Raw genomic sequence first — 13,414 nt, forward strand, 5'->3', positions numbered from 1 at the left:
GAGTGTTGTTGGAGCTGCACTCATCAAGGCAAGTGGAGAGTATTCCATCACACTCCTGACTTGTGCCTTGTAGATGAACAGGCTTTGGCGAGTCGGGAGTTCTGCAGAATTCCCAGATCTGACCTGCTTTTGTAGCCACAGTATTTATATGACTGGTCCATGGTAACCTGCAGGCTGTTGATGGGGGATTCAGCAATGGTAATGCCATTGAATGTAATGGGAGATGGTTAGATTCTTTCTTGTTGGAGATGATCATTGCCCACCACTTGTGTGACGTGAATATCACTTGCCATTTATCAGCCCAAGTCTGAATGTCGTCCAGGTCAAACGATGTGGACGCGGACTGCTTCAGTATCTGAGGAGTCGCGAATTGTGCTGAATACTGTACAGTCATCAGCGAACATCCCTGCTTCTGACATGATGGAGGGATGGTCATTGATGAAGCAACTGAAGATAGTTGGGCCGAGGAGTCTACCGTGAGGAACACCTGCAGCGATGTCATGGGGCTTAGATGTTTGGCCTCCAAAAACCACAACCATTTTCCTTTTGTGCTATGTATGACTCCAATCAGTGGAGCAATTTTCCCCCCCATTCCCACTGACTTCAATTTTGCTAGGGCTTCTTGATGCCACATTGTCAAATGCTGCCTTGATGTCGAGGCTCTCACCTCACCTCTGGAATTCAGTCTCTTTTATCCATGTTTGGACTAAAGCTCTATTGGAGCTGAATGACCCTGGTGGAACCCAAACTGAGCATGGGTGAACAGGTTATTTCTGTGTAAGTGCCACTTGATAGTGCTGTTGATGACCCCTTCCATTGATTTGCTGCTGATCGTGAGATGGAGAGACTGATGGAGTGGTATTTGGTCGGATTGGATTTGTCCTGCCTTTTGTGCACAGGACATGCCTGGGCAAATTTCCACATTGTCAGGTCGATGCCAGTGTTGTAGCTGTACTGAAACAGCTTGGCTAGGGGCGCTGCCAGTTCTGGAGCACAAGTCTTCAGTGCTACAGCCGTGATGTTGTCAGGGCCCCTCGCCTTTGCAGTATCCAGTGCCTTCAGCCGTTTCTTGATATCATGTGGAGTGAATTGAATTGGCTGAAGACTGGCATGCTGGGAACCTCAGGAGGAGGGCAAGATGAATTATTGACGGCATTTCTGGCTGAAAAAAGTTGCAAATGTTTCAGCCTTCTCTTTTGCACTGACATGCATCCCATCATTTGAAGATGGTGATGGTTGTGGAACCTCCTTCGCTGGTTATTTGTTTAGTTGTCCACTGACATTCATGACTGGATGTGGCAGCTTTGATCTATTGATGGTGGAATTGCTTAGCTCTGCCTATCGCATGCTCCATAGCTTCACCAGGTTGGCACCTCATTTTTAGATATGCCTGCTATCATGCTCTCCTGCACACCTCCTTGAACCAGGGTTGATCCCCTGGCTTGATGGTAATGGTAGAGTGCGGGATGTGCCGGGCCAAGAGTTTACAGATTGCGGTTGAATGCAATTCTGCTGATGACCCACAGCACCTGATGGATGTCCAGTTTTGAGCTGCTAGATCTGTTCTAAATCTATCCACTTAGCACAGTGGTAGTGTCACACAACGCGATGGAGGGTATTCTCAGTGTGAAGTCAGGACATGATCTCCACAAAGACTGTGCAGTGACCACGCCCGCCAAGACTGTCATGGACAGATGCTTCTGTTACGTATAGATTGGTGAGGGTGAGGTCAAGCAGGTTTTTCTCTCATTGGTTCCCTCACCACCCGCCATAGGCACAGTCTGGCAGCCATGTCCTTCAGGATTCGGCCAGCTTGGCCAGTAGTGATGCTACCAAACCACTCTTGGTGATGAACTTTGAAGTCCCCCACCCACAATACATTCTGTGCCTTTGCTGCTCTCAGTAGTGTTTCCAAGTGGTGCTCAACATGAAGGAGTACTGATTCATTAGCTGAGGGAGGGTGGTAGGTGGTAATCAGCAGGAGGGTTCCTTGCCTGTTTTTGACCTGATGCTATGAGACTTAATGGGTCCGGAGTCAATGTTGAGGACTCTGAGGGCAACTCTCTTCCAACTGTAAACCACTGCTGCCACCTCTGGTGGGGCAGGACATATCCAGGTAAGGTGCTGGAAGAGTCTGGGACATTGGCTGTAAGGTATGATTCAGTGAATGTGACTATAGGCTTGACTAGTACACAAGAAATAGGAGTAGACCATATGGTCCATCGAGCCTGTTCCGCCATTCAAAACGATCATGGCTGATCTTAGGCCTCAGCTCCACCTTCTTGCCCACTTGCCATATCCTTTGATTCCTTGAGAGACCAAAAATCTGTCTATCCCAGCCTTAAATGTATTCAACGATGGAATATACACAACCCTCTGGGGTAGAGAATTCCATAGATTCCACAATCCTTTGAGTGAAGTAATTTCTCCTCATCTCAGTCCTAAATACAAGAAATGTCTGTGGGGACAGCTCTCCTAATTTTGGTACATGTCTCTAGTAGGACTTTGCTGGGTCGACTGGGCAGGGTGTGCTGTTGTTGTTTTCGGTTTCTAAATAGATGTCGAGTGGTCCATCTGTTATTTCCTTTTTCGACTTTTCTGTAGCAGTTTGGCACAGCTGTGTGGCTTGCTAGGCCACTTCAGAGGGCAGTTAAGAATCAACCAGATGGACTGCAGCGGTTCAAGAAGGCAGTTCACCACCACCTTCTCAAAGGCAATTAGGGATGGGTAACAAATGCTGGCCTTGCCAGCAATGCCCACATCCCATGAAACGAATAAAAACAAAAACACGTTGCTGCGGGTCTGGAGTCATATGTCGGCCAGACCAGGTAAGGACGGCAGATTTCCTTCCCTAAAGGACATGAGTAAAACAGATGAGTTTTTATGACAATCTGGTAGTTTAATGGTTGTTACTGAGACTAGCTTTTTAATTCCAGATTTAAGTAATTGAATTTAAATTCCACCAGCTGCCATGGTGGGATTTGAACTCCCATCCCCAGAGTATTAATCAGGGTCCTTGGACTACAAGTCTAGTAATATTACCGCAGTCCACCATCCTTCTAAAGTTGGATTTGCACTTTACAATCGGTGAAGTACACAATAGCTGGCTGCAGTGATTAAAATACTTGCAGAGTAGAATGATTATAGGCAGTTTACTGCTAGTTATTAAATCCTAGAAAAATATCAGCGTGATCTTTTGAATAGAAGCTGTCTAATACTCTACTCCAAACAATTAACATTTTTGTGACTTTTTTCTGTCTCCACACCAGAAAACGGTTCCAGACCCGTGGCCCTCCATCCCAATCCCGTGCTGTTCTTAGTTTGTTCTAGCTGTTGGAAACTCACTTGCATAGTGCAGAGGGGGAAAGTCAAGTTCTTCAGTTTGTGTCAACCCTTACCTGTGTTGTGCACCTTATCCATAATTTACTTTTAACGACTAAATGAAGGATGAAAACTATCCAAATGCTTATAACATCTTATTTGTTTTAATCTTCCAGGTGATGCAAACTGCATAGACACAAGAGGAGTGGAGGTTGCAATTAAACAGCGTGTTGATGACTCACTTACTTCAAAGCTCCCAAACTTCTACATTGTCAGCAAACCGCAAATAAGCCTTACAGAAACTGCATATCCCTGCCAACCAAATTCTATTCATAAAGCCCTCAGTCTGAACTGGTCTCAGTCGGATGGTTTGGTAGAAGTGGTGAATGGTACAACTGGAAAGATTGCTGAAAGGTAAAGTATGTTACATTATATTACATTAACAACTGCATTATTTAAGTAAGCTAATTATATTTCAGTTTCGATTATCTTCTGGTGCAATGGATTTTGCTCCAAAGTAGCACTTCAGTCAGTATCTGTGTACTTACTATGTTTACATTGACCAGCCTAAGCTGCTCTCATTATGTCATATATGGTGTTCTCTCATAGTGCAAATATATCTTGCATGCTTTAATTAACAATGCTGATAAACTGTCCTGTGTGATGAATACCATCTCTATACCCCTCAACTTCTTAAATTCCCATTTCTTATTAATTCAGTCAATACATAATGATGTCAGAACCCCTACCACTATCTGTCACTCAGCTCCAAGTGTTTAAACTTGTATGGTCTGATTTTGAACAAGCCCAGTCTTTTTTCAGGACCTACTGGCAGTAACTTCTAGTCACACCACTTAAGTAACAAAAGTCTGTTTTAATTGAATTTGCAGGAACTTAACGGTAGTACACTCTTTCAGTTGAAGCAGTGGTTCTTGGAGTTACAGTTGCAAAATACCTATCGAGGTACCATGATTGTTATATGCTGGGAGAAAAGTATGCTTCCCTAAAGTGTGAATTATTCCAGATACATTTAAGGTGCAGATAGATTGTCATTCACTCTGGGGGCGGGGGGAAAGGTCATCTACAGTTCTTACCATTTTAAGATCTTTATGCCAAGCTCAAGTGATGTCTGACACTGTTGAACAACTTTAATGTGGGCTACCCTTAGTTCTTTTTCAGCTGTTTCAGCACCATACCTCTGTGTTGTCTCCTACATTGGACAAAAGTTCATATCACTATTTTCTGTTCTATTAAGGTGAATTGTTCTTTACCCCTTGTTTCATTATATTTTGCTGTTTTTTTCTCATTTTGAACCAGGTAATCATCAATCACTTGGCCTTCCAATTTGATACCAAGCTTTTTGTAGATTGCTGACTAAGATCTCTGTGAGACACATAATTTAGATACTTTTACCTGGAATTATTGTTTTGATCTAATGGCTCAAGATGGCAAGCACTTTAACAGAACAGGGCTGGAAATTAATCTGAGAAAATACATGTTTTAAATCGCTTCCTGTTTCTACACTTCTTTATCATACTGCTATTTGCACGTAGAGTGACAGAAAAAGTGTAAATGTAGCCTGCTGTAAATATTATCATCTTCACTCTTCAAAATTTCATTCCCGTTCCCCCTCCCCCCATCCTCATTGAACTCTTGCATTGCCTACTTCTCAATTCTCTATCTGGCCTATGTTCCTTTAAATTTTTTTATTCATATGTTATCACTCTTGTCTTGGCACTCAAGGTTTCAATGCTGCCTTCCTTACTCAAATAACCAAAGATGAAATTTAGAACAATTTATACACCGTGCACTGCAAACTCCTGCCCAAAACAGAAGTACAGAGACGTGCAGTTCTGAGTGGACTTCAGTTCCTACATATGCATGTGGAGGATATTTAGTATTCAATTTGAAGGGCAAAGGTTACAGAACAAGACAGCTTACAGATTCTAGTGAGAAACAGAATTTTAACCCTCCCCACTCCTCCAGTCTGATGAGAACATGGCAGTTAAATTAGAGTGGGGACTTGCCCATTCTGTTCTCACTTCGATCCATGGACTACAATTTTAAATTGCAGGTGGCAAGAAAACTTAGCGATAGTTGCTGTTGTCCTCTTTCCTGCAAATTGGGCTCTAATGATGTCAACAGAGCCAAATCTGCTGTTTTAACCTAAAGGCTGAGTGGAGAAGCAGTGATGGCTTTCCCCACACACCCCTTCCCCCTCACTCCACCCCTCCCCCCCACCTCCCCCAAGAGAAAAAGAAGCAAGGGCCCAATCCAGCCACTCAGTGTGCTGTGGACTGTTTCGGTGGGCCTCCAACCACTGCTTCCAAGCCACGCAATTTTAGATTTCAGCTTCATTCAGCCTTCACTGCATGCTTTATAATACTTGCTGAGCCTACTTGCTAACTGCTCAGACTCCCAACTTGTTGCATTACCAGCTGGGAGATAAAATCAATCTCATGAAAATGAAACTGCTTATGACTCCTTGATTTTTTTTCAAACCAATGGTCCTGAGTTCCATTCTTGTAACTGCCTTTCTTCACAACCATCTAAATTTTATAATTTGTACATAAGTATCTGAGTTTTTATTCAACTTGTTATCCTAATTTTCACCTCGTAGGAAATCTCTGGATATTTATACGACCTTCATTTCTGACTTGTAAACAGTTATTCAAGTCCTACTAACAAATGAAAATTTGAAAAGTAATCTAAATCGAGTGTATGTTTTCTTTAATTACTATATTATGTAATAACTTAGGGAAGTAAAATTAGAGTACTTTATGTTCAAAGTATTGTCCAATTTAACAAAAAATTAGAAGAGTTCTGTTTGGCATATAAGCATTAATTTTCTCAGTTGCAGGAAGACATATAATTTCAAATTTTCAACTGGTAATGTTGCAGATCAGATCAGTTCTCACAGTACTCCAAAGTTGCAGTCTGCATTATTTCCACTGGAGCCATGGCATCAGTGATGCCATAGGCCAACTTGAAAGAGAAGGAGTCCTGATTAGTTGTGAGAAAAATACTGTACTGTGCTTAATAAAATTTTGATCTTGTTTTCCAAACCAACAGTTTTCTGATTTCCCATTGTGTCAGCCTGCTCCTGCCCCACTGAACTTATTTCTTCCTATCTTGATTCCATCTTTTCTCCGCTGGTCCAGTCTCTTCCCACCTACATCACATCTTCTGACGCCCTACGTCATTTTGACAATTTCCAGTTTCCTAGCCCCAACAGCCGCCTCTTCACTATGGACGTCCAATCTTACTGCACCTCCATCCCCCACCAGGACAGTTTGAGGGCTCTCTGCTTCTTCCTTGAACAGAGGCCCAACCAGTCCCCATCCACCACCACCCTCCTCCGCCTAGCTGAACTTGTTCTCACATTGAACAACTTCTTCATCTCCACTCCCTTCCTTCAAGTAAAAGGTGTTGCTATGGGTACCCGCATGGGCCCTAGTTATCCCTGTCTTTTTGTGGGATATTTCGAGCATTCCTTGTTCCAGTCCTACTTAGGCCCCCTCCCCCAACTCTTTTTCCGGTACATTGATGACTGCATCGGTGCCGTTTCCTGCTCCTGCCCCGAACTGGAAAACTTTATCAACTTTGCTTCCAATTTCCACCCTTCTCTCAGCTTTACATGGTCCATCTCCGACACTTCCCTTCCCTTCCTCGACTTCTCTGTCTCCATCTCTGGGGATAGGTTGTCTACTAATATCCATTATAGGTCTACCGACTCCCACAGCTACCTCGACTACACTTCTTCACACCCTGCCTCCTGTAAGGATTCCATTCCATTCTCCCAGTTTCTCTGTCTCTGACGCATCTGCTCTGATGATGCTATCTTCCATGACAGGGCTTCTGATATGTCTTCCTTTTTCCTCAACCGAGGATTCCCCCCACTGTTGTTGACAGGGCCCTCAACCGTGTCCGGTCCGTTTCTCGCACCTCTACCCTCAACCCTTCCCCTCCTCCCAGAACCGTGACAGGGTTCCCCTTGACCTCACTTTCCACCCCATCAGCCTCCATATCCAAAGCATCATTCTCCGCCATTTCTGTCACCTCCAGCGTGATGCCACTACCAAACGCATCTTTCCCTCCCTTACCCTGTCAGCATTCCGAAGGGATCGTTCCATCCGCGACACCCTGGTCCACTCCTCCATTACCCCCACCACCTCGTCCCCATCCCATGGCACCTTCCCCTGCAATCGCAGGAGGTGTAATACCTGCCCATTTACCTCCTCTCTCCTCACTATCCCAGGCCTCAAACCTATCAGGTGAAGCAGCGATTTACTTGTGCTTCTTTCAATGTAGTATACTGTATTCGCTGCTCACAATGTGGTCTCCTCTACATTGGGGAGACCAAACACAGACTGGGTGACCGCTTTGCGGAACACCTCCGCTCAGTCCACAAGCAGGACCCTGAGCTTTCGGTTGCTTGCCATTTCAACACTGCCCCCCCTGCTCACATCTCTATCCTGGTCTTGCTGCAGTGTTCTAGTGAACATCAACGCAAGCTCGAGGAACAGCATCTCATTTACCGATTAGGCACACTACAGCCTGCCGGACTGAACATTGAGTTCAATAATTTCAGAGCATGACGGGCCCCCCGTTTTACTTTTATTTTTAGTTATTTTTTCTTTTTTACATTTTTTTTTTGTATGTTTATTTTATTTCATCTTAGTTTGTTCAGTTTGCTTACCCACTTTTATTTTCATGTTTGTACTTGCTGCTGTTCAATCTTCAGTCTGTTAACACCCTATCTGTACTAATGCTTTGTCTTTCAACACACCATTAACATATTGTTTGCCTTTGCTCCATGACCTTCTGGTCAGCTAATCTGTGGCCTTGTCCAATCTACACCTCCTTTGTTATCTCTTGCCCCACCCCCGCTTTACTTGCTTATAACCTTTGACATTTTTAATAATTGCCAGTTCTGAAGAAGGGTCACTGACCCGAAAGGTTAACTCTGCTTCTCTCTCCGCAGATGCTGCCAGACCTGCTGAGTATTTCCAGCATTTGTTTTTACAACAGTTTTCTGAGCTATATCAGTGCTTTCTCTGATAGGCTAGTCCTCCTGTTGTTCACATTAAGTTGGATAATATGTTTTATAAGAATAGGAGTATTATATTGTGTACAGTACCATGTCTTGTTCTGCTGAAAAGGTGTATCTTTTTAGTCCGAGGCTGTCCCTTAAGGCCATCAACATTGTTCCCTCTAAACTGTGCAGCAACCCAAAACTTGGCCCTTTTAAGTTACTGAACATGTGGCTGTGCAAAAAAAATTAAAGGAAATGTGCATTAAAACAAATTGCCTGCACACTCCAGAAATAATTAGAGGGTATGTTGACCATGTGGTCTAATCATTGAAGTCAGTTGGCAGCTAATTGCTGTAAAACATTCTGTTGGTTAATTAGAAGGCATTTTCTGTTGCTTAAAACATTTGGCACAGAAATGTCTGTGTTTCACAAACTTTAACAACTGAAGTGTAATGGAAGTCTGTAGGAATGTTATATTTTTACTACCAAATGCCTACTGTTGCTCATGGTAATTCAAGAATGGATTGCATTTTGTTAGGACAATAGCTTGTATTTATATAGCACTTCTAACATAATAAAATGTCAAAAGGCACTTCATAGGAATGTTATAAAGCAGAATTTGATACTGAGCCACATAGGCGATACTAGGACAAATGGCCAAAAGCTTGGTCAAAGTGGTAGGTTTTAAGGAGTGTCTTAAAGGAGGAAAGAGAGGTAGAGAGAGTTTTACGGAAGGAATTCCAGAGCTTCGGGCCGAAGCAGCTGCAGGCACAACCACCAATTGGAGAGCAGTTTAAAATTGGGGATGCTCAAAAGGCCAGCATTAGTTGAGAGCATACATCTCAGAGGGTTGTGGGCTGGAGGAGATTAGAGATGGGAAGGGGTGGGGTTATGGAGGGACTTGAACTCAAGGATGAGAATTTCAAAATCAAGGCGATGCTTGACTGGGAGCTATTGTAGGTCAGCGAGCACAAGGATGATGGATGAATGGAACTTAGGGCGTGGGGTCACAGGCAGCAGAGTTTTGGATAAGGTCAAGTTTACAGAGTGTAGAGTGTGGGAGGCCAGCCAAGTGTCATTGGAATAGTCAAAGACATGGATGAGGGTTTCGGCAGCAGATGAGCAGAAGCAGGGGCAGAGTCAGGCGATGTTACGGAGGTGGATCTAGGTGTTCTTCGTAATGGTGAGGATATGTAATTGAAAGTTCATGTTTGGGTCAAATATGACATGAAGGTTGCAAGCAGTCCGGTTTAGTCTCCTACAATTGCCAGGGAAAGAGATGGAGTTGGTAGCTAGGGAATGGAGTTCATAGCTGGGACTGAAGACAATGGCCTTAATCTTCCCAGTATTTAATTGGCGGAAATCTCTGCTCATCCACTACTAGATGTCAGGTAAACAGTCTGATAATTTAGCAACAGTGGAGGAGTCGAGGAAGGTGGTGGTGAGTTAGAGCTGGGTATCGTCAAAATATAAGTGAAAAATAACGGTGTTTTCAGAGGAGGCGCAGAGCGGCTGTATAGAGAAATAGGAGGGGTCAAGGATAGATCCTTGCAGGACACCAGAGGTAATGGGAATGGAATGGGATGAGAAGTCCTTGCAAGTGATACTCTGGATATGATTAGATAGATCAGAATGAAACTCGACGAGTGCAGTCTCACCCTAGCATGCGACAGTAGAGAGGTGCTGGAGGAGGATGGCATGGTCAGCATGTCAAAGGCTGCAGATAGGTGAAGAAGGACAAGGAAAGAGTTTATCTGTGTCACAGTCACATAGGATTTCATTTATGACTTTGATAAGAGCTGTTTCTGTACTGTGGCAGCAATGGAAACCTGATTGGAGGGATTTGGGAGGCAACAAGTTCAGGGACTTTGGAGAGGAAAGGGAGGTTGGAGATGGGGTGATAGTTTGCAAGGACAGTGGGGTTAAGGATTGCTTTCTGAGGAGAGTGGTGATGAGGGCAGAGTTAATGGCTCTGGACTAATGCTTTGTCTTTTAATACGACTATTAGCACTCCCTTTGCCTTTGTTCCGTGACATCCTTGTCATTTAATCTCTCCTGCCCTCTGCCCTATCGCACACCTTCCCTTTTGTTCTCCACCCCAAACCCCGCCACCTTTTCATTTGCTCAAAGCCTATTACATTTCTAACCTTTGTCAGTTATAATGAAAGGTCACAGGCCTGAAATGGCAACTCTGTTTCTCTCCCCACAGATGCTGCCAGACCTGCTGAGTATTTCCAGCGCTTTCTGTTTTTATTTCAGATTTCCAGCGTCTGCAGTATTTTGCTTTTATTCTCTTCAGAACCTTCTTTGTTTATAAAAACCCTCTCATTCCTCTATACTCCAGAAAACATAGGCCCAATTTGCTCAGCCTATCATCCTAGAACAACCCTCTCATCCCAGGAACCAATCTAGTGAACCTTCGCTGTACTGCCTCCAATGCAAGGACATCCTTCTGCGCACAATACTCCAGCTGTGGTCTCACCAAAGTCCTGTAACATTTTAGCAAGACTTCCTTATTCTTGTGCTTCAATCCCCTTGCAATAAAGACTAACATACTATTTGCTGCCTTAATTGCTTGCTATACCTGCATGCTCACTGTGTCCCTTGTACGAGTACACTCCAGTCTCTCTCAACATCAGCATTTAGAAGTTTCATGCCTTTTTTTTAAAAAAAAATCTGCTTTTCAGTTCTTACTTTCAAAGTGAATAACCTCACACTTCCCCACATTTATACTCTCTGCTACCTTGTTACACATTCCCTTAACCTGTCTATATCTCCTTGCCGCCTCTTTGTGTCCTCACAGATTACATTCCCACCGAGCTTTGTCAGCAAACTTGGATGCATTACTCTTGGTCTCTTTGTCTAAGTTGTTAATATAGATTGTTAATAGCTGAGGCCCCAGCATCGGTCCTTGTGGCCCTCCACTAGGTAAACCTGCCAACTTGAAAATGCCCAGTTTATCCCTACTCTTTGCTTCCTGTCGGTTAAATAATCCTTTATCCATGCTCATATATTACACCCAACTCCATGCACCCTTAACTGGCATATTAGCCTTTTGTGTGGCACCTTATCAAATGCCTTTTGGAAATCCAAATATGCTACATCTATTGGTTGCCCTCATTTATCCTACGAGCTACATTCTCAAAAATGCTAATGAATTTATCTAGCATGATTTCCCTTTCGTAAAAGCATGTTGACTTTGTCTGATCATACTATAATTTTCTAAATACAACGTTAAGACTTCCTTAATAGATTCCAGCATTTTCCCAACAACTGATGTCAGGCTAACTTCCCTTTTTTCTTTATCCTTCCATTGAATAGCGGTGTAACATTTGCTAACTTCCAATGCACCAGGGCTGTTCCAGAATCTAGGGAATTTTGGAAAATCATAACGAGTGCATCCACTATCTCTGCAGCTACCTCTTTTAAAACCTTGGGATGTAGGCCATCAGATCCTGGGGATTTGTTGACTTTTAGTTCCTGAAGTTTCTCCAATACTTTTTCTCTGCTGATACTAATTTGCTTAATCACTCTTATTAGCCCCTTGATTACCCTTTATTTCTGGTATGTAATTTGTGTCGTCTTCTGTGAAGACAGACACAAAATATTTGTTCAAAATCTCTGCTGTGTCCTTGTTCCCCATGATAATTTCTCCTGTCTCCACCTCAGAGTCATAGAGTTATACAGCACAGAAACAGGCCCTTTGGCCCATCGTGTCTGTTCCAGCCATCAAGCACTTAACTATTCTAATCCCATTTTCCAGCACTTGGCCCGTAGCCTTGTATGCTATGGCGTTTCAAGTGCCCATCTAAATACTACTTAAATGTTATGAGGGTTCCTACCTCAACCACCTCTTCAGGCAATGGGTTCCAGATTCCAACTCTGGGTGAAAATCTTTTCCTCAAATCCGCTCGAAACCTCCTGCACCTTACCTTAAATCTATGCCCCCTGGTTATTGACCCCTCCACTAAGGGAAAACGTTTCTTCCTATCTAACCTATCAATGCCCCTCATAATTTTGTATACCTCAATCATATCCCCCCTCAGCCTCTGCTCCAAGGAAAACAACCCTAGCCTTTTCAGTCTCTCTTCATAGCTGAAATGCTCCAGCCAGGCAACATCCTGGTGAATTTCCTCTGCACCCTCTCCAATGCAATCGCATCCTTCCTATAGTGTGATGTCCAGAACTGTACACAGTACTCCAGCAGTGGCCTAACTAGCATTTTATACAGCTCCATCATAACCTCCCTGCTCTTATATTCTATGCCTTGGCTAATAAAGACAAGTATCCTATACACCTTTCTAACTACCTTATCTACCTGTGCTGCTGCCTTCAGTGATCTATGGACAAGTACAGGTCCCTCTGTACTTCCTAGGGTCCTACTATCCATTGTATATTCCCTTGTCTTGTTGGTCCTCCCAAAATGCATCACCTCACACTTCTCAGGATTAAATTCCATTTGCCACAGCTCCGTCCATCTTACCAGCCCATCTATATCATCCTGTAAGCTAAGGCTTTCCTCCTCACTATTTACAACACCACCAATTTTCGTGTCATCTGCGAACTTAATGATCATACCTCCTATATTCACGTCTAAATCATTAATGTACACTTCAAACAGCAAGGGTCCCAGCACCGATTCCTGCGGTACACCGCTGGTCACAGGCTTGCACTTGCAAAAACAACCCTCGACCGTTACCCTCTGCCTCTGCCACTAAGCCAATTTTGGATCCAATTTGCCAACTTGCCTTGGATTCCATGGGCTCCTACCTTCTTAACCAATCTCCCATGTGTTACCTTATCAAAAGCCTTACTGAAGTCCATATAGACTACATCAACTGCTTTACCCTCATCTACACATCTACACCACCTCAAAAAATTCAATCAAGTTAGTCAGACACGATCTCGCCTGACAAACCCATGCTGACTATCCCTGATTAATCCCTGCCTCTCCAAGTGGAGATTAATCCTGTCCCTCAGAATTTTTTCCAATAGTTTCCCAACCACTGATGTTAGACTCACTGGCCTGTAATTACCTGGTTGATCCCTGCTACCCTT

At 43.6% G+C, this 13,414-nt stretch overlaps 1 protein-coding gene across 1 annotated transcript in view; it reads left to right on the forward strand.

The window, feature by feature from the left end:
• The window catches only part of adad1 (adenosine deaminase domain containing 1 (testis-specific)), a 144,029-nt gene that overhangs the window by 115,999 nt on the left and 14,616 nt on the right, over nucleotides 1-13,414 (forward strand). The window contains exon 10 of the mRNA XM_068024072.1: nucleotides 3,498-3,735. Coding sequence (XP_067880173.1) covers nucleotides 3,498-3,735 — 238 coding nt within the window. The remainder of the gene's footprint in view (nucleotides 1-3,497; nucleotides 3,736-13,414) is intronic.

The sequence above is a fragment of the Heterodontus francisci genome, chromosome 1, assembly GCF_036365525.1.
Source record: "Heterodontus francisci isolate sHetFra1 chromosome 1, sHetFra1.hap1, whole genome shotgun sequence".
Classification (NCBI taxonomy): domain Eukaryota; kingdom Metazoa; phylum Chordata; class Chondrichthyes; order Heterodontiformes; family Heterodontidae; genus Heterodontus; species Heterodontus francisci.